Here is a 25,015-nt window from a genome sequence, read left to right as displayed (position 1 = left end):
ATTTGGTACTTCCATTTAAGATATTCACCTAGGATGGAAAATGTTTTTAGTCCTCCAGTAAAGAATGGCTTTGCTAACACATGGTCAGCTTATTTAATATGTGGCATGTCATGTTTCTTCTAAGTCTAGCATTTAATGTCACCTCTTATTGGATGTAGACATGGAGAATTACTCCTTCTTCTATGTTTCTGTTATAGGAGTTATCATATACACATGTATTATATCTGTCTTTCCTTCTCACCTTCTCAAAACCAGATATTATGTCTTCTTCATCCATATATTCCCAACACTACACAGTACTAGGGATTTAGCAAATATTCTTTTTCTTCCTTTCCCTTTTCTCCTCAAATCATGAGCAATGTGAACTCATTTGGATAATTATTTTGAAATGTAGAAGTAGGCCGGGTGCAGTGGCTCTTGCCTGTAATCTCAGCACTTTGGGAGGCCGAGGTGGGCAGATCACAAGGTCAGGAGTTCGAGAGCAGCCTGGCCAACCTGGTGAAAACCCATCTCTACTAGAAATACAAAAATTAGCTGGGCATGGTGGTGGGCGTCTGTAACTCCAGCTACTTGGGAGGCTGAGGCAGGAGAATCATCTGAACCTGGGAGATGGAAGTTGCAGTGAGCTGAGATCATGTCATTGCACTCCAGCCTGGGCAACAGGGCGAGACTCCATTCAAAAGAAAAAAAAAAGAAATGTAGAAGTATAGAGATGTTGGCTAAACAGGCCAGTTGATAACAGCTTAGAAAACTCAGGTTTGACCATAGAAATGAATGGTGTCTCTAACACTGGCTTTTAGTAAACTTTTTCTCTTCTCCAGATGCAGAAGCTTCAAAGGAGTGTGGAAAGTGTCTGGAAGGAAAGGTGTGCACCTTGGAGCTTTCCTTGGAGTATATCATTGAGCTCTTTGTATTTGGGTGGTGGGTCTTTGGAAGGTAAGACTTCTGACCTCCGAGGGGGTGGATCTCCAGAGAGTAGCCTGACTTCCTGAAGGGCATCCTGGAGAGGCAAGGGTGAGGGAGGCAGAAACCAGAGTTCATCTTGATCCTCTAGGAACTTGACCTTGAAGCAGAGGGCTGAGTAGGGCTGAGTATTTGAATGGAAGAAGAGGTGCACCTTGAGTGTGGCACTGAGATACTAAGCATGGAACACTGTTATCTGCACTTAACACTGAAGAATGAAATCCACCTGCTTCAGCAAACCACATAGGGTGAACAAAATCTTGAATTACATAGAAGGTAACCATACATCCTGGTTTTCTGAAACAGTCCTGGCTAACGTCTCTTGTCCTGGCATAACTATTAACAGCATTCCTTTCTATTATCAAAAATGTCTCAATTTGTACAATAAATTACTTGACCACTTTGTGTAGGATCAGTTTTCAATAGCGACATTATGTGTTCTCACAAAGCAATGGCAGTGGACCAAGGTGTCCCAGGTTGACTCCTGGCTGGTGTGAATGCTAGAATGACCCCTCCCTGCCCTTGGACTTAAGAGCTGTAAAGACTCCTGACAATTTAGGGGGGAGGAATAACTTTAAGGAGTTCAAATATATCCTGTTTTTTTGTTTTTTTTTAAATTTAATACATGGTATATTATTCAATTTTATGCAACTTTCTGAAAAGATATACTTCACTGCAGTGAATAGTACCTGTATGTGACCAGAATTTCTATTTTCATCTAATACTAAGCTAATAGGGTAGAATTTTTTACCTTAAATTAAGAAGGTGACAGCCTCTGGGAACCATTCTATTCTCTATGCTTCCTCCTTAGCACGTAACTGACCCTATAAAAGTAACCTCAGTTTGGATTTTCCATTTAATCGAGAAGTTAATTAAAAGGATCTTTTATAAAATTTGCATGTAACTGGTTGGTTACACATTTTCATAATTTCTATAGTCATTGCACAATGCCTAGAAAATATGACCTGCTTGATACCAGCTTTCTTAAAGTTAATGACATTTTTAGACCTAAAACCTTATCATTTAAAATAATTTTCTCTTGTACTGGAAAATAATGTAGAGTATATCCTATTAGTAAGGCTTGTGAGTATTTCAGCAATTAATTGGAAAAATAAGAGGTGTGATGTATATGCTACTTTGAGTTGGTGAAGCAATTTATACCAGTCATATTCTAGTTATTTTAGAATTGTTGCTTACTTTAGCCCTAGTGACCTGATTATTTACATAATAACTCATACTTAAGAGTTCTTAAACTGAGCTCTTTGTAGTAGCTTTCGCCACCTTAACCTACAGTCTTTAGAAGTTACAATTTTTGCTTATACGAAGACACAGAGTTTAACAATAAAGTAGACCTCTGCTTTTGCATGTCCAGCATCCCTTTTATCTTCCATAGGAACTGAGCCCGTTTTACTGGGAGAAATGCATTCCACATAGTTTAGGTGATTCCCTTACTTTGTTCTTCTTCTTTTACTACTCTTAATCCTTAATAAGGGGCTGAACATATGACATAAACTTGACCAATCAGAGTATTCCATCCCTCTGGCCACATTGACTGTGGGACAGGGTAGGCAATTGACCTCAGGCCAGTTTATGATCTTTTCTGGACTTTACTGCTGAACCTATTGGAAAATGCTTTTATTCTGCAAAGATTGCTAATCTGGTAGTACGAGATTTGGGTTGTTGGCAGCCATCTTGTCACTAAAAGGAGAAGACCCATCTGAAGAGAGAAGAAAAAGAAACGATGTCTCAAAGACATTGTTTTGAGGTTTCTTGCTCTAGCCTTGTCTAAAGCCCCAAATCTATTCATGCACTTAAAAAAATTTTGTGGGTACATAGTAGGTATGTATATTTATGGGGTATATGAAATGTTTTGATACAGGTATGCAATGAGTAATAATCACATCGTGTAAAATGATGTACCCATCTCCTCAAGCATTTATCCATTGTGTTTACAAACCAATTATACTCTTTTAGTTATTTAAAAATGTACAATTAAATTGTTACTGATGATAGTCACCCTGTTTTGCTATAAAATACTAGGTCTTACTTTAAAAAAAAAAATCCACTAAGCATTCTCACCTCCCTGCCATCACCCTTCACAACCTCTGGTAACCGTTCTTCTACTCTCTATCTTCATGAGTTCAATTATTTTGATTTTTAGGTTTTACAAATAAATGAGAACATGTGATGTGTGTCTTTTTGTGCATGGTTTATTTCACTTAGCATCATGGCCTCCAGTTCCAATGCAAATGACAGAATCTCATTTTCTTTTTATGGCTGAATAGCACTCTATTGTGTAGATGTACTATATTTTCTTTATTCATTCATCTGTTGATGGGCACTTAGGCTGATTCCAAATTTTGGCTATTGTGAACAGTGCTGCAGTGAACGTGAAAGTGTAGATGGCTCTTCAATATACTGATTTCCTTTGAGTTTATACCCATCAGTGGGATTGCTGGATCATATGGTAGCTCTATTTTTAGTTTTTTGAGGAACCTCCAAACTGTTCTCCATGGTGTTTGTACTAACTTACATTCCCACTAACAATGTATGAGCATTCCCTTTTCTCTCTATCTTTTCCGGCATTTGTTATTCCGTTTTTGGATATAAGCCATTTTAACTGGGGTGAGATGATATCTCATTGTAGTTTTGATTTGCATTTCTCTGATGCTCAGTGATGTCAAGTACCTTCACATGCCTGTTTGCCATCTGTATGTATTCTTTTAGAAATGTCTATTCAAATCTTTTGCCCATTTTAAATCAGATTATTAGATTTATTTCCTATAGAGTTGTTTGAGCTCCTTGTATATCCTGGTTGTTAATCCCTTGTCAGAAGAGTAGTTTGCAAATATTTTCCCCCATTCTGTGATGTGTCTCTTTGTTGATTGTTTCATTTACTATGCAGAAGCTTTTTAACTTGATGAGAACTCATTTGTCCATTTTTGTCTTGGTTGCCTGTGCTTGTAAGGTATTACTCAAGAAATTTTTGCTCAGATCAATGTACTGGAGGGTTTCTCTGATGTTTTCTTGTGCTGGTTTCATAGGCTGAGGACTTAGATTTAAGACTTCAATCCATTTTGATTTGACTTTTGTATATGGTGAGAGACAGGGATTTAGTTTCATTTTCCTGCATATGGATATCCAGTTTTCTCAGTTTCATTTATTGAAGAGACTGTCTTTTCTCCCACATTTGTTCTTGGCACGTCTGTAGGTGCCAAGATATGCAGATTTGTTTCTGGGTTCTCTATTATGTTCCATTGGTATATGTGTCTGTTTTTATGCCAGTACCATGCTGCTTTGGTCGCTATAGCTCTGTAGTATAATTTGAAGTCAAGTAATGTGATTCCTCCTGTTTTATTCTTTTTGCTTAGAATAGTTTTGGCTATTCTGGGTCTTTAGTGGCTCCCTATAAATTTTAGAATAGTTTTGTTTTTTTTTTTAATTTATGTGAAGAATGTCATTGGTATTTTGATAAAAATTGCACTAAATCTGTAGATTGCTTTGGGTAGTATGGATATTTTAACAATATTAATTCTTCCAATCCATGAACTTGGAATAACTTTCCATTTTTTTGTGTCCTCTTAATTTCCTTCATCAGTTTTTACATTTTTCATTATAAAGATCTTTCACTTCTTTGGTTAATTCCTAGATATTTAATTTTATTTGTGGCTATGATAAGTGGAATTATTTTTTATTTTTTTTTCAGACTGTTCACTGTTGGCATATAGAAATCCTACTGATTTTCACAAAGTGGGGACAGGTCATCATGGTGGATGGGAGGCAGGACTAGATTGCAGCTGCAACTCAGACAGAGAGAGAAGCATGCAGAGGCTCGCATTTTGAATTGTAGCTCCAGATGAACTTCAAGAACAAACCAGCGATTCTGAGAGGACTCACAGACCCTCTGAAGGAAGTGGACTGCTCCTGCAGGACCCAGAAGCCACCCCAAATACTCTGTTGGTATTAATGGCTGAGAGACCCATAGACGGTTCACATGACAGGACTCTGTGCAGACAACCCCCAGTACCAGCCTGGCACCTGGTAGACTTGCTGGGTGGCTAGACCCAGAAGAGAGGCAACAATCACTGCAGTTCAGCTTACAGAAATCCACATTCTTAGGAAAAGGGGGAGAGTACTACATCAAGGGAACACCCTATGGGACAAAATAATCTGAACAACAGCCTTCAGCCCTAGACTTTCCCTCTAACAGGGCCTACCCAAATGAGAAGGAACCAGAAAACCAACTCTGGTAATACGACAAAACAAGGCTCTTTAACACCCCCCCTAAATCACACTAGTTCACCAGCAGTGGATTCAAGTCAAGAAAAAAAATCCCTGATTTACCTGAAAAAGAATTCAGGAGGTTAGTTATTAAGTTAATTAGGGAGGCACCAGAGAAAGGCAAAGCCCAATGCAAGGGAATCCAAAAAATGAAACAAGAAGTGAAGGGATAAATATTCAAGGAAGAGGTAGCTATTCTTATATCAGACAAAAGAAATTTTAAAGCAACAGCAGTTAAAAAAGACAAAGAGGGACATTATATGATGTTAAAAGGCCTTGTCCAACAGGAAAATATCGCAATCCTAAACATATATACATCTAACATTTGAGGTCCATAATTTATAAGACAATTACTAATAGACCTAAGAAATGAGATAGACAGCAACTTGATAATAGTGGGGAACTTCCATACTCCACTGACAGCAGTAGATAGGTCATCAAGATAGAAAGTCAATAAAGAAACGATGGATTTAAATTGTATCTTGGAACAAATGGACTTAACAGATACATATAGAACATTTTATCCAACAACTGCAGAATACACATTCTATTCAACAGCACATGGAACTTTCTCCAATATATACCATATGATAGGCCATAAAATGAGCCTCAATAAATTTAAGAAAATTTAAATTATATCAAGCACTCTCTCAGACCACAGTGGAATAAAACTGGAAATCAACATAAAAAGAAACATTCAAAACGATGGAAATACATGGAAATTATATAACCTGCTCCTGAATGAGCAATGAGTCAAAAATGAAATGAAGATGGAAATTAAAAAATTCTTCTAACTGAAGGACAATAATGACACAACCTATCAAAACATCTGGGATACAGCAAAGGCAGTGCTAAGAGGAAAGTTTATAGCCCTTAACACCTACATCAAAAAGACTGAAAGAGCACAAGCTGACATTCTAAGGTCACACCTCAAGGAACTACAGAAACAAGAACATACCACACCAAACCCAGCAGAAGAAAGGAAATAACAAAGATTAGAGCAAAACTAAATGTAATTGAAACAAACAACAACAACAAAAGAAATGCAAAAGATAAATGAAACAAAAAGCTGGTTCTTTGAAAAGAGTGATAAAATTGATAGATCATTAGCAAGATAAAGAAAAGAAGAGAGAAAATCCAAATAACCTCGTTAAGAAATGAAACAGGAGATATTACAACTGACACCACAGAAATACAAAAGATTATTAAAGGTTATTATGAACACCTCTACACACATAAACGATAAAACCTAGAAGAGATGGATAAATTCCTGGAAAGATACAACCCTCCTAGCTTAAATTGGGAAGAATTAGATACCCTGAACAGACCAATAACAAGCAGCGAGATAGAAATGGCAATTTAAAAATTACCACCAACAAAAAAAGTCCAGGACCGAATGGATTCACAGAAGAATTCTGCAAGACATTCAAAGAAGAATTGGTACCAATCATTTTAACACTATTCCACAAGATAGAGAAAGAGGGAACCCCCACACCCCCACACCCCCACTTCATTCTGTGAAGCCAGTATCACCCTAATACCAAAACCAAGAAAGGACACAACCAAAAAAGAAAATTACAGATTGATATCCTTGATGAACATAGATACTAAAATCCTTAAGAAAATACTAGCTACCTGAATTCAACAACATATCAAAAAGATAATCCATCATGATCAAGTGGGTTTCATACCAGGGATGCAGGGATGGTTTAACATACACAAGTCAACAAATGTTATATACCACATAAACAGAATTAAAACCAAAATCATGTGATCATCTCAATAGATGAAGAAAAAGCATTTGACAAAATCCAGCATCCCTTTGTGATTAAAACTCTCAGCAAAATTGGCATACAAGGGAGATACTTCAATGTAATAAAAGCCATCTATGACAAATCACCAGCCAACATAATACCGAATAGGGAAAAGTTGAAAGCATTCCCCCTGAGAATTGGAACAAGACAAGGATGCCCAATCTCACTACTCCTGTTCAACATACTATTGTAAGTCTTAGCCAGAGCAATCAGACAAAAGAGAAAAAGGGCATCCAAATCTGTAAAGAGGAAGTCAAACTGCCACTGTTTGCTGATGATAACCTTGAAAACCCTAAAGACTACTCCAGAAGGCTCCTAGAATTGATAGAAGAATTCAGCAAAGTTTCCGGATACAAGATTAACGTACACAAATCAGTAGCTCTTCTATATACCAACAGTGACCAAGGGGAGAATCAAATCAAGAATTCAACCCCTTTTACAGTAGCTGCAAACATAAAATAAAATACTTAGGAATTTACCTAAACAAGGAGATGAAAGACCTCTACAAGGAAAACTAAAAAACATTGCTGAAAGAAATCATAGTTGACACAAACAAATGGAAACACATCCCATGCTCACTGATGGGTAGAATCAGTATTGTGAAAATGACATACTGCCAAAAACAATCTACAAATTCAATGCAATCCCCATCAAAATACCACCATCATTCTTTACAGAATTAGAAAAAACAGTTCTAAAATTGATGTAAAACAAAAAAGGAACCCACATAGCCAAAGCAAGACTAAGCAAAAAGAACAAATCTGGAGGCATGACACTACCTGATTTCAAACGAATCTATAAGGCCATAGTCACCAAAACAGCATGGTACTGGTATAAAAATAGGCACATAGACCAATGGAACAGAATAGAGAACTCAGAAATAAACCCAAATACTTATAGCCAACTGATCTTTGATAAAGCAAACAAAAACATAAGGTGGGGAAAGGACATCCTTTTCAACAAATAGTGCTGGGACAACTGGATAGCCACATGTAGGAGAATGAAAGTGGATCCTCATCTCTTGCCTTATACAAAAATCAACTCAAGACGGATTAAGGACTTAAATCTAAGACCTGAAACTATAAAAATTCTAGAAGATAACGTTGGAAAAATCCTTTTAGACATTGGCTTAGGCAAGGATTTCATGACCAAGAACCCAAAAACAAATGCAATAAAAACAAAGATAAATAACTAGGACTTAATTAAACTAAAGAACTTTTGTCTGGCAAAAGGAATAGTCAGCAGAGTAAACAGACAGTCCACAGAGTGGCAGAAAATCTTCACAATCTATACATCTGACAAGGGACTATTCGGAATCTATATTCAGAATCTACAACAAACTCAAGCAAGTCAGCAAGAAAAACCAAACAATCCCATCAAAAAGTAGGCTAAGGACATGAATAGACAATTCTCAAAAGATGTACAAATGACCAACAAACATATGAAAAAATGCTCAATATCACTAATGATCAAAGAAATGCAAATCAAAACCACAATGTGATACCACCTTCCTCTTGCAAGAATGGCCATAATAAAAATAAATAAATAAATAAACAGTAGATATTGACGTTGATGTGGTGAAGAGGGGAACACTTCTACACTGCTGTTGGGAATGTAAACCAGTACAAACACTATGGAAAACAGTGTAGAGATTCTTTAAACAACTAAAAGAACTACCATTTGATCCAGCAATCCCACTACTGGATATCTACCAAGAGGAGAAGAAGTCATCATACAAAAAAGATATTTGCACACTCATGTTTATAGCAGCACAATTTGCAATTGCAAAATCGTGGAACCAACCCAAATGCCCATCAATCAACTAATGGATAAACAAATTGTGGTATATTTATATGATGGAATACTACTCAGTCATAAAAAGAAATGAAACAATGGCATTTGCAGCGACCTGGATGAGATTGGAAGCCATTATTCTAAGGGAAGTAACTCGGAAATGGAAAACCAAATATCATATGTTATTACTGATATGTGGGAGCTAAACTATGAGGACACAAAGGCATATGAATGATACAATGGACTTTGGGGACTTGTGGGGAAGAGTGGTAGGGGGTGAGGGACAAAAATATAGGGACAAAAATATTTTTAAAAAGACTACAGATATAGTGCAGTGTATACTGCTGGGGTGATGGGTGCACCAGAATCTCACAAATCACCACTAAAGAACTTACTAATGTAACCAAATACCAACTGTACCCCAATAACTTACAAAAAAAAGTTACTGATTTTTGTATGTTGATTTTGTATCCTGCAACTTTACTGAATTTGTTATCAGTTCTAAATAGCCTTTTTTGGTGTATTCTTTATTTTTTTCCAAATATAATATCATCTGAAAACAAGCAGAATTTGACTTCTTTCTTTTCAATTTGGATGTTCTTTATTTCTCTATCTTTTCTGATTGCTCTAGCTAGAATTTCCAGTACTATATTGAATAACAGTCATGAAAGTGGACATGTTCCAGAAATTAGAGGAAAGGCCTTCAGTTTTTCCTCATTCAGTATGATACTAGCTGTGAGTCTGTCATATATGGCTTTTATTATGTTGAGATATGTTCTTTCTATCTCCAGTTCTTTGAGGGCTTTTATCATGAAATATTGTTGAATTTTATCAATTGCTTTTTCAGCATCAATTGAAATGATCATATGGTTTTTGTCCTTCATTCTGTACATATAATGAATCACATTGATTGATTTGTGTATGTTGAACTATCCCTGCATCCCAGGTCATGATATATGATCTTTTTAATGTATTGTTGAATTTGATTTGCTGGTATTTTGTGGAGGATTTTGCACCAATATTCATCAGATATTTTGGCCTGTAGTTTTCTTTTTTGATGTGTTTTTGTCTGGTTTTGGTGTCAGGGTAATATTGACCTTATAGAATGTGTTTGGAAGTATTCCCTCCTCTTCTGCATTTTGGAATAGTTTGAATAGAATTGGTATTGTTCATCTTTATTTATTTTTTAATTATACTTTAAGTTCTGAGGTACATGTGCAGAATGTGCAGGTTTGCTACATAGATAAACATGTGCCATGTTGGTTTGCTGCACCCATCAACCTATCATCTACATTAGGTATTTCTCCTAATGCTATCCCTCCCCTAACCTCCCACCCCCTGACAGGCCCCTGTGTGTGATGTTCCCCTCCATGTTCATGTGTTCTCTTGTTCAACTCCCACTTATGAGAACATGTGGTGTTTGGTTTTCAGTTCTTGTGTTAGTTTGCTGAGAATGATGATTTCAAGCTTCATCTGTTGCACTGCAAAGTACATGAACTCATCCTTTTTTATGGCTGCATGGTAGTCCATGGTGTATACATGTCACATTTTCTTTATCCAGTCTATCATTGATGAGCATTTGGGTAGGTTCCAAGTCTTTGCTATTGTGAACAGACAGTGCCACAATAAACGTACATGTGCATGTGTCTTTTTAGTAGAATGATTTATAATCCGTTGGGGATATACCCGGTAATGGGATGGCTGGGTCAAATGGTATTTCTAGTTCTAGATCCTTGAGGAAATGCCACACTATCTTCCACAATGGTTGAACTAATTTACACTCCCACCAACAGTGTAAAAGCATTCCTATTTCTCCACTTTCTCCCCAGCATCTGTTGTTTCCTGACATTTTAGTGATTGCCATTCTAACTGGTGTGAGATGGTATCTCATTGTGGTTTTGATTTGCATTTCTCTAATGACCAGTGATGATGAGCTTTTTTTCATGTTTGTTGGCTGCATAAATGTCTTCTTTTGGAAAGTGTCTGTCCATATCCTTTGCCCGCTTTTTGGTGGTTTTTTTTTTCTTTTCTTGTAAATTTGTTTAAGTTCTTTGTAAATTCTGGATATTAGCCCTTTGTCAGATGGATAGATTGCAAAAATTTTCTCCCTTTCTGTAGGTTGCCTGTTCACTCTGATGATAGTTTCTTTTGCTGTGTAGAAGCTCTTTAGTTTAAGTATATCCCATTTGTCTATTTTGGTTTTTGTTGCCATTGCTTTTGGTGTCTTAGTCATGAAGTATTTGCTCATGCCTATGTCCTGAATGGTGTTGCCTAGGTTTTCTTCTAGGGTTTTTATGGTTTTATGTCTTACGTTTAAGTCTTTAATCCATCTTGAGTTAATTTTTGTATAAGGTGTAAGGAAGGGATCCAGTTTCAGCTTTCTACATATGGCTAGCCAGTTTTCCCAACACCATTTATTAAATAGGGAATCCTTTCCTCATTGCTTGTTTTTGTCAGGTTTATCAAAGATCAGATGGTTGTATATATGTGGCATTACTTCTGAGGCCTCTGTTCTGTTCCATTAGTCTATATATGTGTTTTGGTACCAGTACCATGTTGTTTTGGTTACTGTAGCCTTGTAGTGTAGTTTGAAGTCAGGTAGTGTGATGACTCCAGCTTTGTTCTTTTTGCTTAGTAGGATTGTCTTTGCTATATGGGCTCTTTTTTAGTTCCATATGAAATTTAAAGTTGTTTTTTCCAATTCTTTGAAGACAGTCAATGGTAGCTTGATGGGGATAGCACTGAATCTACAAATTACTTTGGGCAGTATGGCCATTTTCACGATATTGATTATTCCTATCTGTGAGCACGGAATGTTTTTCCATTTGTTTGTATCCTCTCTTATTTCCTTGAGGAGTGGTTTGTAGTTCTTCTTGAAGAGGTCCTTCACTTCCCTTGTAAGTTGTATTCCTAGGTATATTATTCTCTTTGTAGCAATTGTGAATGGGAGTTTATTCATGATTTGGCTCTCTGTTTGTCTATTATTGGTGTATAGGAATGCTTTTAATTTTTCACATTGATTTTGTATCCTGAGACTTTGCTGAAGTTGCTTATCAGCTTAAGGAGATTTGGGGCTGAGACGATGGGGTTTTCTAAATATATAATCATGTCATCTGCAAACAGGGACAATTTGACTTCCTCTTTTCCCAATTGAGTACCTTTTATTTCTTTCTCTTGCCTGATTGCCCTGGCCAGAACTTCCAATAGTATGTTGAATAGGAGTGAGAGAGGGCATCCTTGTCTTGTGCTGGTATTCATAGGGAATGCCTCCAGTTTTTTCCCATTCAGTATGATATTGGTTGTGGGTTTGTCATAAATAGCACTCATTATTTTGAGAAATGTTCCATCAATACCTAGTTTATTGAGAGTTTTTAGCATGAAGAGCTGTTGAATTTTGTTGAAGGCCTTTTCTGCATCTATTAAGATAATCATGTGGTTTTTGTCATTGGTTCTGTTTATATGAAGGATTACGTTTATTGATTTGCATATGTTGAACCAGCCTCACATCCCAGGGATGAAGCCAACTTGATCGTGGTGGATGTGCTGCTGGATTTGGTTTGCCAGTGTTTTATTGAGGATTTTCAAATCGATGTTCATTAGGAATATTGGCCTGGAATTTTCTTTTTTTGTTGTGTCTCTGCCAGGTTTTGGTATCAGGATAATGCTGGCCTCATAAAATGAGTTAGGGAGGATTCCCTCTTTTTCTGTTGTTTGGAATAGTTTCAGAAGGAATGGTGCCAGCTCTTCTTTGTACCTCTGGTAGAATTTGGCTAGAAATTCAACTGGTCCTGGACTTTTTTCAGTTGATAGGCTATTAATTGCTGTCTCAATTTCAGAACTTGTTATTGGTCTGTTCAGGATTCGACTTCATCCTGATTTAGTCTTGGGAGGGTGTATGTATCCAGGAACTTATCCATTTCTTCTAGATTTTCTAGTTTATTTGCATAGAGGTTATTCTTTGACGTAGTTTGTATTTCTGTGGGATCAGTGGTGATATCCCCTTTATCATTTTTTATTGCATCTATTTGATTCTTCTCTGTTTTCTTCTTTATTAGTCTGGCTAGTGGTCTATCTATTTTGTTGATCTTTTTAAAAAACCAGCTCCTGGATTCACTGATTTTTTGAAGAGTTTTTCATGTCTCTCTCCTTCAGTTCTGTTCTGAGTTATTTCTTGCCTTCTGCTTGCTTTTGAATTTGTTTACTCTTGCTTCTCTAGTTCTTTTAATTGTAATGTTAGGGTGTTGATTTTAGATCTTTCCTGGTTCTCTTGTGGGCATTTAGTCCTATAAATTTCCCTCTACACACTGCTTTAAATGCGTCCTCGAGATTCTGGTACATTGTGTCTTTGTTCTCATTGGTTTCAAAGAACTTATTTATTTCTGCCTTTATTTCATTATTTACCCAGTAGTCATTCAGGAGCAGGTTGTTTAGTTTCCAAGTAGTTGTGCGGTTTTGAGTGACTTTCTTAATCCTGAGTTCTAATTTGATTGCACTGTGGTCTCAGAGGCTCTTTGTTATGATTTCCGTTCTTTTGCATTTGCTGAGGAGTGTTTTACTTTCAATTATGTGGTCAATTTTGGAATAAGTGCAATGTGGTGCTGAGAAGAATGTATATTCTGTTGATTTTGGGTGGAGAGTTCTGTAGATGTCTATTAGATCTGCTTGGTCCAGAGCTGAGTTCAAGTCCTGGATATTCTTATTAATTTTCTGCCTTGTTGATCCATCTAATATTGACAGTGGGGTGTTAAAGTCTTCCACTATTATAGTGTGGGAGTCTAAGTATTAAAGTCTTCCACTTTTTTTTTTTTTTTTGAGATGGAGTCTCGCTCTGTCGCCCAGGCTGGAGTGCAGTGGCGGGATCTCGGCTCACTGCAAGCTCCGCCTCCTGGGTTCACGCCATTCTCTTGCCTCAACCTCCCAAGTAGCTGGGACTACAGGCGCCCGCCACCAAGCCCAGCTAATTTTTTGTATTTTTAGTAGAGACGGAGTTTCACCGTGTTAACCAGGATGGTCTCGATCTCCTGACGATCTGCCCGCCTCGGCCTCCCAGAGTGCTGGGATTACAGGCATGAGTCATCCGCCTGGCTGTCTTCCACTATTATAGTGTGGGAGTCTAAGTCTCTTTGTAGGTCTCTGAGAACTTGCTTTGTGAATCTGGGTGCTCCTGTATTGGGTGCACATATATTTAGGATATTTAGCTCTTCTTGTTGCATCGATCCCTTTACCATTACTTAATGCCCTTCTTTGTATCTTTTGATATTTGTTGGTTTAAAGTTTGTTTTATCAGAGACTAGGATTGCAACCCCTGCAGTTCATCTTTAAATGTTTGGTAGAATTCAGGAGCGAAGCCATCAGGTCCTGGGTTTTTCTTTACTGGGAGACTATTTATTACAGCTTTGATCTCATTACTTGCTATTGGTCTTTTCAGGTTTAGATTTCTTCATGGTTCAATCTTGTTGTTTTTGTCTAGGAATTTGTCAATTTCTTCTAGATTTTCCAATTTATTGGCCTATGGTTGCTCATAGTGGCCCCTAATAAATCCTTTGAATTTCTGCAGGACCAGTTGCAAGTCTACTTTTTTCACCTCTGATTTCATTTATTTGGATCGTCTCTCTTTTTTTCTTAGTCAGGCTGCAGGTTTTTCAATGTTGTTTAACTTTTCAATAAAGAAACTTTTTGTTTCATTGATCTTTTGTATTGTTTTTTTTTTTTTTTTTTTTTTTTTTTTTGAGACGGAGTCTTGCTCTGTTGCCCAGGCTGGAGTGCAGTGGCGCAATCTCGGCTCACTGCAAGCTCCGCCTCCCGGGTTCACGCCATTCTCCTGCCTCAGCCTCCCGAGTAGCTGGGACTACAGGCGCCCGCCGCTGCGCCCGGCTAATTTTTTCTATTTTTAGTAGAGACGGGGTTTCACCATGGTCTCGTCTCCTGACCTTGTGATCCACCCGCCTCGGCCTCCCAAAGTGCTGGGATTACAGGCGTGAGCCACCGCGCCCGGCCCTTTTGTATTGTTTTCTTCGTTTTGATTTCATTTATTTCTGCTCTGATCTTTATGTTTCTTTTCTACTAATTTTGCATTTGTTTTGCTCTTGCTTTTCTCATTCTTCAAGATGCATCATTTTGTTGTTTATTTAAAGTTTTTCTTCTTTCTTGATGTAGGCACTTAGAGCTATAAATTTATCTTTTAGTACTACTTTTGCTGTATCCTGTAGGTTTTGTTATGTTGTGTTTTCATTATCATTTGTTTCAAGAAATTTTAAAATTTCTTTCTTAATGTCTTCATTGACCTACTAGTCATTCAGGAGCATATTGTTTAATTTCCATGTATTTCTATACTTTCCCAGATTCCTCATTATTGATTTCTAGCTTTATTCCATTTGGTCAGAGAAGATGGTTGATATTATTTCAATTTTTGAGAATGCTGTTTTGTGACCTAAAATATGGTCTATTCTTGAGAGTGATCCATGTGCTAAGGAAAATAATGTGTATTCTGAAGCTGCTGGATGAAATGTTCTGTAAGTATCCATTAGGTTTATTTGGACTACAGTGCAGATTACATCCAATGTTTGTTTGTTGATTTTCTGTCTAGGAGATCTGTCCAAAGCTAAAGGTAGGGTGTTAAAGCCTCCAGGTATTATCGTATTAAGGTCTATCTCTCTCTTTAGTTTTAATAATATTTGCTATATATATCTGGGTGCTCCAGTGTTGGGTGCATATATATTTAAAATTGTTGTATCCTCTTGCTGAATTAATCCCTTTATCATTATGTAGTGACTTTATCTCTTATATTTTTACTCGTTAAATATATTTTGTCTTATATAAGAATAGTTATTCTTGCCTAAAGTGTGTTTCTTTTAGACAACAGATCTTTGGGTCCTGTTCATAAATTCATTCAGTCAGTCTATGTCCTTTGATTGGAGAGTTTAGTCCACTTACATTCAATGTTATTATTGATAAGTAAAGACTTACTTCTGCCATTTTGTTACTTGTTTTCTTGTTGTTTTGTGGTCTTCTCTTCCTTCTTCCTTTTCTTCCTGTCTTCCTTCTAGTAAAGGTGATTCTGTCTGGTGATATAATTTAGTTTTTTTTTTTTTTTGCATTTTTTTGTGTATTCATTGTATGTTTTTTGAGATTACCATGAGGTTAGCAAATACTATCTTATAACCCATTATTTTAAGCTAATAACAACTTAACATTACTTGCATAAACAAACATGAAAAAAGAAAACAAAGGCTCTATTTCTTAACTTTGTACCCCCATTTTTTAACTTCTTGTTGTTTCTATTTATATCTTGTTATACTGTCTATGTTCTGAAAAGTTGTAGTTATTTTTGATTGGTTCATTGTTTAGTTTTCCTACTTAAGAGTAGTTTACATACCACAGTTACTATGTTATAATATTGTGTTTTTCTGTGTACTTACTATTAGCAGTAGTTTTGTACCTTCAGATAATTTCCTATTGCTCATTAACGTCCTTTTCTTTCTGATTAATGTACTCCCATTAGCATTTCTTGTAGGATAGGTCTGTTGTTGATGAAGTCCCTCAGATTTTGTTTGTCTGGGAAAGTCTTTATTTCTCCTTCATGTTTGAAGGACATTTTCACCAGAATGCTATAGCAGGATAAATGTTTATTCCCTCTAGCACTTTGAATATATCATGCCACTCTCTCCTGGTCTGTAAGATTTTCATTGAAATGTCTGCTGCCAGACATATTAGATCTCCATTGTATGTTATTTGTTTCTTTTCTCTTGTTGCATTTGTGATCCTTTCTTTATCCTTGACCTTTGGGAGTTTTGATTATTAAATACCTTGACATAGTCTTCTTTGGGTTAAATCTGTTGGTGTTCTATATTTGGATATCGATATCGTTCTCTAAGTTTGGGAAGTTCTTTGTTATTATTCCTTTGAATAAACTTTCTATGCCTATCTCTTTACCTCCCCTTTGAGGCCAATAACTCTTTTTTTTTTTTTTTTTTTTGAGACAGAGTCTCCCTCTGTAGCCCAGGCTGGAGTGCAGTGGTGCCATCTCGGCTCACTGCAAGCTCCGCCTCCTGGGTTCAGGCCATTCTCCTGCCTCAGCCTCCTAAGTAGCTGGAACTACAGGCGCCCGCCACCACGCCCGGCTAATTTTTTGTATTTTTAGTAGAGACGGGGTTTCACTGTGGTCTCGATCTCCTGACCTCGTGATCCGCCCGCCTCGGCCTCCCAAAGTGCTGGGATTACAAGCGTGAGCCACCGCGCCCGGCCGAGGCCAGTAACTCTTAGATTTTTTCTTTTGAGGTTACTTTCTAGATCCTGTAGGTGTGCTTTGTTGTTTTTCATTTTATTTTTTCCTTTTGTGTCTTCTGTGTATTTTCAATTAGCCTGTCTTTAACCTCACCAATTCTTTCTCCTGTTTGGTCAATTCTGCTATTAAAAGACTCTGATGTATTCTTCAGTATGCTAAATGCATTTTAACTCCAGAATTTCTGCTTGATCTTGATTCTTTTAAATTATTTTAATCTCGGTGTTAAATTTATCTGATAGAATTCTGAGTTTCTTCTCTGTGTTATCTTGAATTTGAGTTTCCTCAAAACAGGTATTTTACTTTTCTGCCTGAAAGGTCACATATCTCTGTTTCTCCAGGATTGGTCCCTGATGCCTTACTTAGTTTGGTGAGGTCATGTTTTCCTGAATGTTGTTGATGCTTGTAGGTGTTTGGTGTTGGGGCATTGAAGAGTTAGGCATTTATTGTAGTCTTCTCAGTCTGGGCTTGTTGGTGCCCATTCTACTTGGGAAGGCCTTCCAGATATTCAAAAGGAGTTTGATGTTGTGATCTAAGCCATTACCTGCTGTAGGGGCCACCCTAAGCCCAGTAATACTGTGGTTCTTTCCGACTTGTAGAGGTACTACCTTGATGACTTTGAGAAAAATCTGGAAGAATTCTCTGGATTATCAGGCAGAGGTTCTTATTCTCTTTCCCTACTTTCCCCCAAATGAATGGCATCTCTCTCTTTTCTGAGTCACCTGGAGCTCTGGGTGGTGTAACACAAGTACCTCTGTGGCCAAAACCACTAGAATTGTGCTGGGTTAGACCTGAAGCCAGCACAGCACTAGGTCTTACCCAAAGTCTGCTGTAATCACTCCCTGGCTATGTCCTATGTTCACTCAAGGCCCTGGGGCTCTACAATCAGCAGGTGGCAAAGCAACCAGGCCTGTGTCCTTCCCTTCATGGTGGTGAGTTCCCCCTGGCCCTGTGCATGTCCAGAGATGCTGTCAGGGGCCAGGGTCTAGAGTCAAGAACTTTAGAAGTCTACCTGATATTCTGTTGTACTGCGGATGAGCTGGGTTTCAAACCAAAAGTCTCAGTTCTTCCCACTCTTCCCTCCCCTTTCCAAAAGCAGAGATGCCTCACACCATGGCCACTGCCACCATAGGCCTATGGGGGAGTACTGCCAGACTACCACGAATGTTTCTTTAAAGAAAGGCTCTTCAGTCAGCTTGTGGTGAGTGCTGCCTGGCCTGGGACTCACCCTTCAGGGCAGTGAGATCCCCTCTGGCCTAGGGCAGTTCCAGAAATGTATTCCGAGAACCAAGTCCTGAAACTGGTGACCCAAGGGCTCACTCTGTGCTCTACCCCACTGTGGCCAAGCTGGAAGACAATGTCCACTTTGCTTTTTTCCTCTGCTTTTCTCAGGTAGAAGGAATCTTGACCTATAGCCACAATAGCTGGGACTATGCTGAGTCTCACCTGAAGCCAGAAATTCTCAGGGTCTCACCTAAAGCCCCCCATATAGTACCTAAGTATTGCTGTTGGTTATTCAGGGCCCAAAGGCTTTTCAGTTAGCAGATGATGAGTCCTTCAAGGACTGAGTCCTCTTCAAAGTAGCAGGGTCCTTTCTGGCCCAGTGTGTGTCTAGAAATGTCATCTGGGAGCTAGGGCCTGGAAAGGGGGCTTCATGACTCTGACTGGTACCCTATCTTGCAGTGGCTGAACTGCTATTCAAGATGCAAGACAAAGTCCTCCCAACTTGAGTCCTCCTTGAGCAGATGGAAACGGTCTCTTTTGGAGTCATGTGCTGTGCTGCCTGGGATTAGGGGAGGGGTAATTCCAGCACTCCCTTAGCCACTCGGTGACCACCCCCGCTCCCTGCCAAGTCCACTGTGTCTGGGCCTAGTGCAGCACTAGGACTCACCTAGGAATTTCAACTTTATTTAAGCCTCCAAAGTACTTTAGCTTGGCAGTGGCAAGGCTTGCAGAAACTTAAATTCCGACAGCTGGGATCAGCAATTCTTCACTAGCTAGGGCTGGTTTAAATTATCCCTCTGTGGCAGGTGTCACGTGAGTTTGGTCTGGTTTTGTTTTCTGTTATAATAGGGAAGCTCTGAGTTCAATATCTCACAGATGCTGCAATCTTTCTCTCCCCAGCACTCAGTAATGCTCTCCACACCACACCCCTGCTGCTGGAGGATGGGGAAGGGGTGGCGTTGGCGATTCCAGACTGTTTTTCCTATCTCTTCAGTGCCTCTTTCAGCAGTATGAAGTTAAAACTACAGACTGTGAGTGCTCATCTGATTTTTGGTTCTTATAAAGATGCTTTCTTTATGTAGATAGTTGTTAAATTGATGTCTTTGAAAGACGGATAATTGATGGAGTCTTCTGATTTCTTGCCTGGCGTATTTATTCATAGGCTTTTTATTTTATGTTTAAATATGTAAATATAAATATTTATGGATTTGCTATAAATTACCTCAAGCTAAGGTCACTTACAACCTATGAGTTCTAATATAAGTAGTAAGTAATCTTCTGTATTTCAGGAATCCAATGTGTCAGATTTTTGAGACTCACTAGAATAATTTATGAATTAACTTTTCTTAGCATCTGTGTAATTCCCCAAGGTCAGATTTGTTTACTATCAGGTACTAATTCAGCCGATCCATAGAGCCACATAAATCTATTACAGAGCTTTTTACTGGGCAAGGTTAATCCTGGAAAGATGATGTGGTGACGGAAGGTAGTCAAGTAGGCAAACGATGAGGAAAAAACTGAAGCAAATCTCTTTCCTCCACAAGTTTCATGCCTCCCTTCTACACGCTCGGATCCCACTTCTCTTCTGTTGCTCAAGGATATTTCTTGAGGAATCAGTGGGGTAACATGTCCTCTGTCTCAAGTGTGAGAGATGGAAAGAAGAAGCATCTGAGCTTCCACAAGGTGCTCCTGCTCAGCACCTTGGGCAGTACATTGACGAGGAGATCTGGATTTATGAATCTTACATGAAAAAACAGGTAGCTCAGCAGTCTGATGAAAAATAGGGTGATGAAAAAGAGACAGCAAAAAATCCTAAAAAGAGAATGCCATGAAACTGTTAACCAGAAGGTTAGAAAACTTGGAACAAAAAATAAATCATACCTGAATGCATATCTGTCTCCTAATTGATATTCTAATGTCTCTCATGGATTATCACCCCCTTTCCTGACAACCTTTTATAATGGCAGCTTCCCTCTCCCATGTTCTGGCCTATTGGTTATTCTCTATCCTTTACCATGTTTTATTTTCTTGGTAGCATTTATCACTAAAATAATTTTGTTCTCTTATTTTTTGTTTTGTTTATTTTTGGTTTTGTTTTGGCAAGTTGTTTTTCAAAACAGTTTCATTGGTTTATAACCCTCTAGCAAGGTATAGGTTTTGTGGACCATATCCTCGCCAACACTTGATTATCAGATGTAAACACTTTTGCTGATCAAATGGGTGTAAAATAATCTCTCACTGTGGCCTCAATATGCATTTCCCTGAGGAACAGTGATGCTGAACATCTGTTGATAGGTTTATTGGTTTTACGTGTTTCTTCTTGCCCATTTGTCTACAAGGTAGTTTTAGCTTTTCTTATTGACTTGTAAGAGTTTGTTTTACGTTGTTATCAATCGTTTTACATTGTGTGTAGTGTTATATATCCTCCCAACTTTATAACCTTCACTTGCTCTAAGATGTTAAAGAAAAAAATTATCAATTTTAATAGGGTATAGTTTGTCAATCTTTTCTTTAATTAGAATCAATACTTTCTGTGTCCTTTTTACAAAAATTCCCTATCCCAAGACCTGAAAGATACCCATATTTTCTATTAAAAGTCTATGTTCATTTAAAAATATGTCTACAGATTCTTTATTACTCCTCCTTTCAAGAGAATTCCCCTCGATTGGAGTGTGGACTGGACTTAATAACTTACTTCTAAAGAATGGAATATGGTGGAAGTCACAGTATGTAGTGTAGCTTCCTAGATTACATCATAAAGGTATTGCAGTTTTCTCCACAGACTGTGGAGGAAGCCAGTAGTCATGTTGTGAGGACACTCAAGTGGCTTTATGGGAGGGTCTGTGCAGTGAGGAACTGAGACTTTGTGTCAACTACCAGAAAAAGCTTGCCAGATACGCAAGTTACTTACCTTGGAAATATAACTTCTAGCTCCAGCCAAACCTTCTAATGACTGCAATTTTGGTCAACATCCTAACTGCAACTTCTTGACAGATATTAGCTAGAACCACTTGGCTAGTACCACCTGGCCCATAGAAACTGTGCCAATAATTGTTTGTTCTTTGAAGTCACTAAGTTTTTGGGGTAATTTATTATGTAGCATAGAAAATAATACAGAGTTTCAAAGATTTTTTTTTTTTTTAAGCATTTACATCTTTAACACATCTGGGCTTGCCTTTTGTATATACTGCATTTAGTGATCCAATCTCATATAGATAACCATTTTTTTTCCTGCTGTTCTTATTGAACAGTTCGTTCTTCCTTTTCCTTTGACATGCAGTCACTGTCACATACCAAAGTTTGCTATGTGCACAATTTCTGAACTCTTTGTTCCATTCCACTAGGCAGTTTTCCTATTCCTGTCCCAATACCACACCATAATGATTACTATAACGTCATAGTAAGTCCTGATATCTGGAAGGGCGTGTTCCCCACTCCCTGCTCTTTAAAACTTTCCAGGTTATTCTTGACCCTTTATTCTTCATATAGAGTATATTTTAGAATTATTTTATTCAGTTCCATGAAAAACCCTTTGGAGAGTTTGATTGAAATTTGGCTGAATTTATTAATCATTTGGAGGCAATTCTTACTGTTTTGATATGAGTTTCTACCCACGATTATGTTGTCTTCTTTCATTCATGTTATCTGTAACATTTTGTAATAATTTTTTATAAACCACCCTATGGTGGTCTTGATTTTTTTTTTCCTTTCAACTGATGAGTTATTTAGGCCTTATGGCTTTGTTATGATTTGCATGAGCAAACCTTCACCATTTCTTTCCTGTATTATCCTTACCCAGCTGTTTCGGGGGTGCCTCTGCCCCTGGACAAATTCACTATTCACCTTTAAAGGTCAAAAACAGCCCCTTCCCCTCCACTTTTCTCAAGTTTGCTGCTATGGTTGATCTTGGTGACAGGAGCCAGCACTCATTATAGCACAACACCTTGGTCAAAATTAGAATCAGAAGCCCTTGACAAATCTTCCCACCACTCTCCATGAAATTTGAGCCAATACACATGAGAAGGTTCTGGGATTGCATTCTCAGGGAAAATCCTAGGAATAGCCTAGCTTTCTTGTCTCTTGAGTTAGTGTCCAGTGTACCAGTGCCCCACAAGATGTAGAAGCAGAACAAGAAAAAAGACATTTATAGTTTGACATGATTAGCTAGATTTTCAGGATCTCTTTTCTAAGATTTCCTTCAGGATGCCAAGTCTGTTTAGGCAGACAGTCCTTATTCTAGAAATCCACACAGTCAATTCCATGGTGGGCCCTTGTGTTGGAGTATAAGAGAACAAGTAGGAGTTCTAGAGAAAATTCGTCTAGTTGTTTCAGGAATATTGTGTCTAGGAATATTGAAAGATGTAATATTTCATTTATCTGGTATGAAGGGGTATTCTACTTAAGCAAATTTTCTAGATAATTGGAACTGACCTTTAAGCATCAATAATTTTACGTTAAACATTTTGATGGAACTCTCTCTAAATCATATTTCATACCATTTTGAATATATGTTTCTTTATGCCTTCTTAAACAGACTATATTGAATATAATTTGACCTTTTCTTGAAAATGTAGTAGCTTCATGAATACCAATTTTACTTTGCTATCACAGTGTTTCCCTCAGGATGAATATCTACTCAGGTGTTTGAATCTTAAATTCTTTTCAATTTAACCAGTATTTTCAAGCAACCGTTATGTGTTAGATGCTCTTTCTCATAATGCTTGTCTCTCTTCTATCTCTTATTTGTCAGTGGTATACTAGCATGTGACAGGCTTCATTCTACTCTACCAATGCTACTAGGAAACCAGATACATGAAGCAAATCCAAACTGTTAAAGGGAAAAGGCGGTAAATAAGAGATTTGCCACATCTCTTTTACATAATCAAATTTCTATTTCTTAATACCACAAGGCTGTTGATTTTTAATAATGGAAAGTTGAGATTATTAATTACCTTTAAATAAATAAGTCATAACATTAGAATAGAGAAATACAGTCAAAGACGTTAGTTTGCTGACTTGTGTGTATGTGTGTGTGCACACGCATGTACAAGGTTCTCCTTGTCTAGACTTTTCTCTCTGTCAGGATGGCTAAATAGGGCTCCCAGTTTTATAGGAAGTTTACTTGAAGATATTTTACTTACTTTCTACTGAAAAATGTTGCTGTCTTTTGGGTAGGAGTACCCTGGAAGAAGAAGAAAGGATATTGATAAATAAGCAATTTCTGGAGGCTATTATCATTGTCCAATAATATTTAGTGAGCCATTAGTTATATGTTATTTAGATAACTTTAACAAATTCTTTTTATATGCATAAGCACATATAATTTTCAGGCCAAAAATTTAAAATATATTTATTATTATTGTTATTTGTCCTACCTTTTTACATATTTATATAACTAAACAAAGGCACAGAAAGTCAAAGTATGCTACCCAAGGTCACATAGTTAGTGGCAGGATCGGGCCTGGAACCTGGATTGTCTGACCCCACATTCTTGGCTCTCTCAACTATACCATTCTGTCTTCTGCTTAACCAGTGACCCTTAGAGAAGCTTATAGGCTAAGAAAACTACATAAACATATCTTAAGAGAGAAGTCTTAAAAGCTATAAAAATCTAAAGATGAGTGATCAAGTTTGGCTTCATCCCTGGGATGCAAGGTTGGTTCAACATACACAAATCGATAAATATAATCCATCACATAAACAGAACTAAAAACAAAAACCACATGATTATCTCAAGATGCAGAAAAGGCCTCTGATAAAATTCAACATCCCTTAATGTTAAAAACTCTCAATAACCTAGGTATTGAAAGAACATATGTCAAAATAATAAGAGCCACATATGACAAATCCACAGCCAATATCATACTAAATAGACAGAAGCTGGAAGCATTCCCCTTGAAAAATGGCATAAGACAAGGGTGCCCTCTCTTACCACTCCTACTCAACATAGCATTGGAAGTTCTGGCCAGGGCAGTCAGGAAAGAGAAAGAAATAAATAAAGGGTATTCAGATAGGAAAAGAGGAAGTCAGACTATCTTTGTTTGCAGGTGGCATGATCCTGTATCTAGAAAACCCCATCATCTCAGCCCAAAAGCCTCTTCAGCAACTTCAGCGAAGTCTCAGGCTACAAACTCAGTGTGCAGAAGTCACAGCGTTCCTATACACCAACAACAGTCAAGCAGAGAGCCAAATGATGAAAGAACTCCCATTCACAATTGCTACAAAAAATAAAATACCTAGGAATATAGCTAACAAGGGAAATGAAAGACTCCTTCAAGGAGAACTACAAACTACTCTGAAAGAAATCAGAGAGGACTCAAACAAATGGAAAAACATTCCATGTTCCTGGATAGAAAGAATCAATAATTTCTAGATTCAATGCTATTCACATTAACCTACCATTGACATTTTTCACAGAATTAGAAAAAAATGATTTTAAAATTCAGATGGAACCAAAAAAAAGCCCCAATAACCAAGACAATCCTCAGCAAAAAGAACAAAGCTAGAGGCATCACACTACCTGACTTCAAACTATACTACAAGGCTACAGTAACCAAAACAGCATGGTACTAGTACAAAAACAGACACATAGACCAATGAAATAAAATAGAAAACTCAGAAATAAGACTGCTTGCCTACAACCATCTGATCTTCAACA

The 25,015-nt window shown here is 37.6% G+C and overlaps 1 protein-coding gene across 2 annotated transcripts in view; it reads right to left on the bottom strand.

The window, feature by feature from the left end:
* Positions 1-1,578: 1,578 nt before the first annotated feature.
* Positions 1,579-25,015, bottom strand: part of TMCO5A (transmembrane and coiled-coil domains 5A) — a 34,849-nt gene continuing 11,412 nt past the window's right edge. The window contains exons 11-12 of one of the 2 annotated variants that reach the window (XM_025390452.1): positions 23,499-23,539; positions 1,579-2,680 (exon numbers count right to left, since the gene is read on the bottom strand). In XM_025390452.1, coding sequence (XP_025246237.1) covers positions 2,662-2,680; positions 23,499-23,539 — 60 coding nt within the window. In that variant the 3' untranslated portion in view covers positions 1,579-2,661. Of the gene's footprint in view, positions 2,681-19,782; positions 20,170-23,498; positions 23,540-25,015 lie in introns of those variants that run through there. The other variant, XM_025390451.1, reaches the window with a different exon arrangement.

This window comes from Theropithecus gelada, chromosome 7a (assembly GCF_003255815.1).
Source record: "Theropithecus gelada isolate Dixy chromosome 7a, Tgel_1.0, whole genome shotgun sequence".
Classification (NCBI taxonomy): domain Eukaryota; kingdom Metazoa; phylum Chordata; class Mammalia; order Primates; family Cercopithecidae; genus Theropithecus; species Theropithecus gelada.
This window is presented reverse-complemented; position numbering and strand designations above follow the sequence as displayed.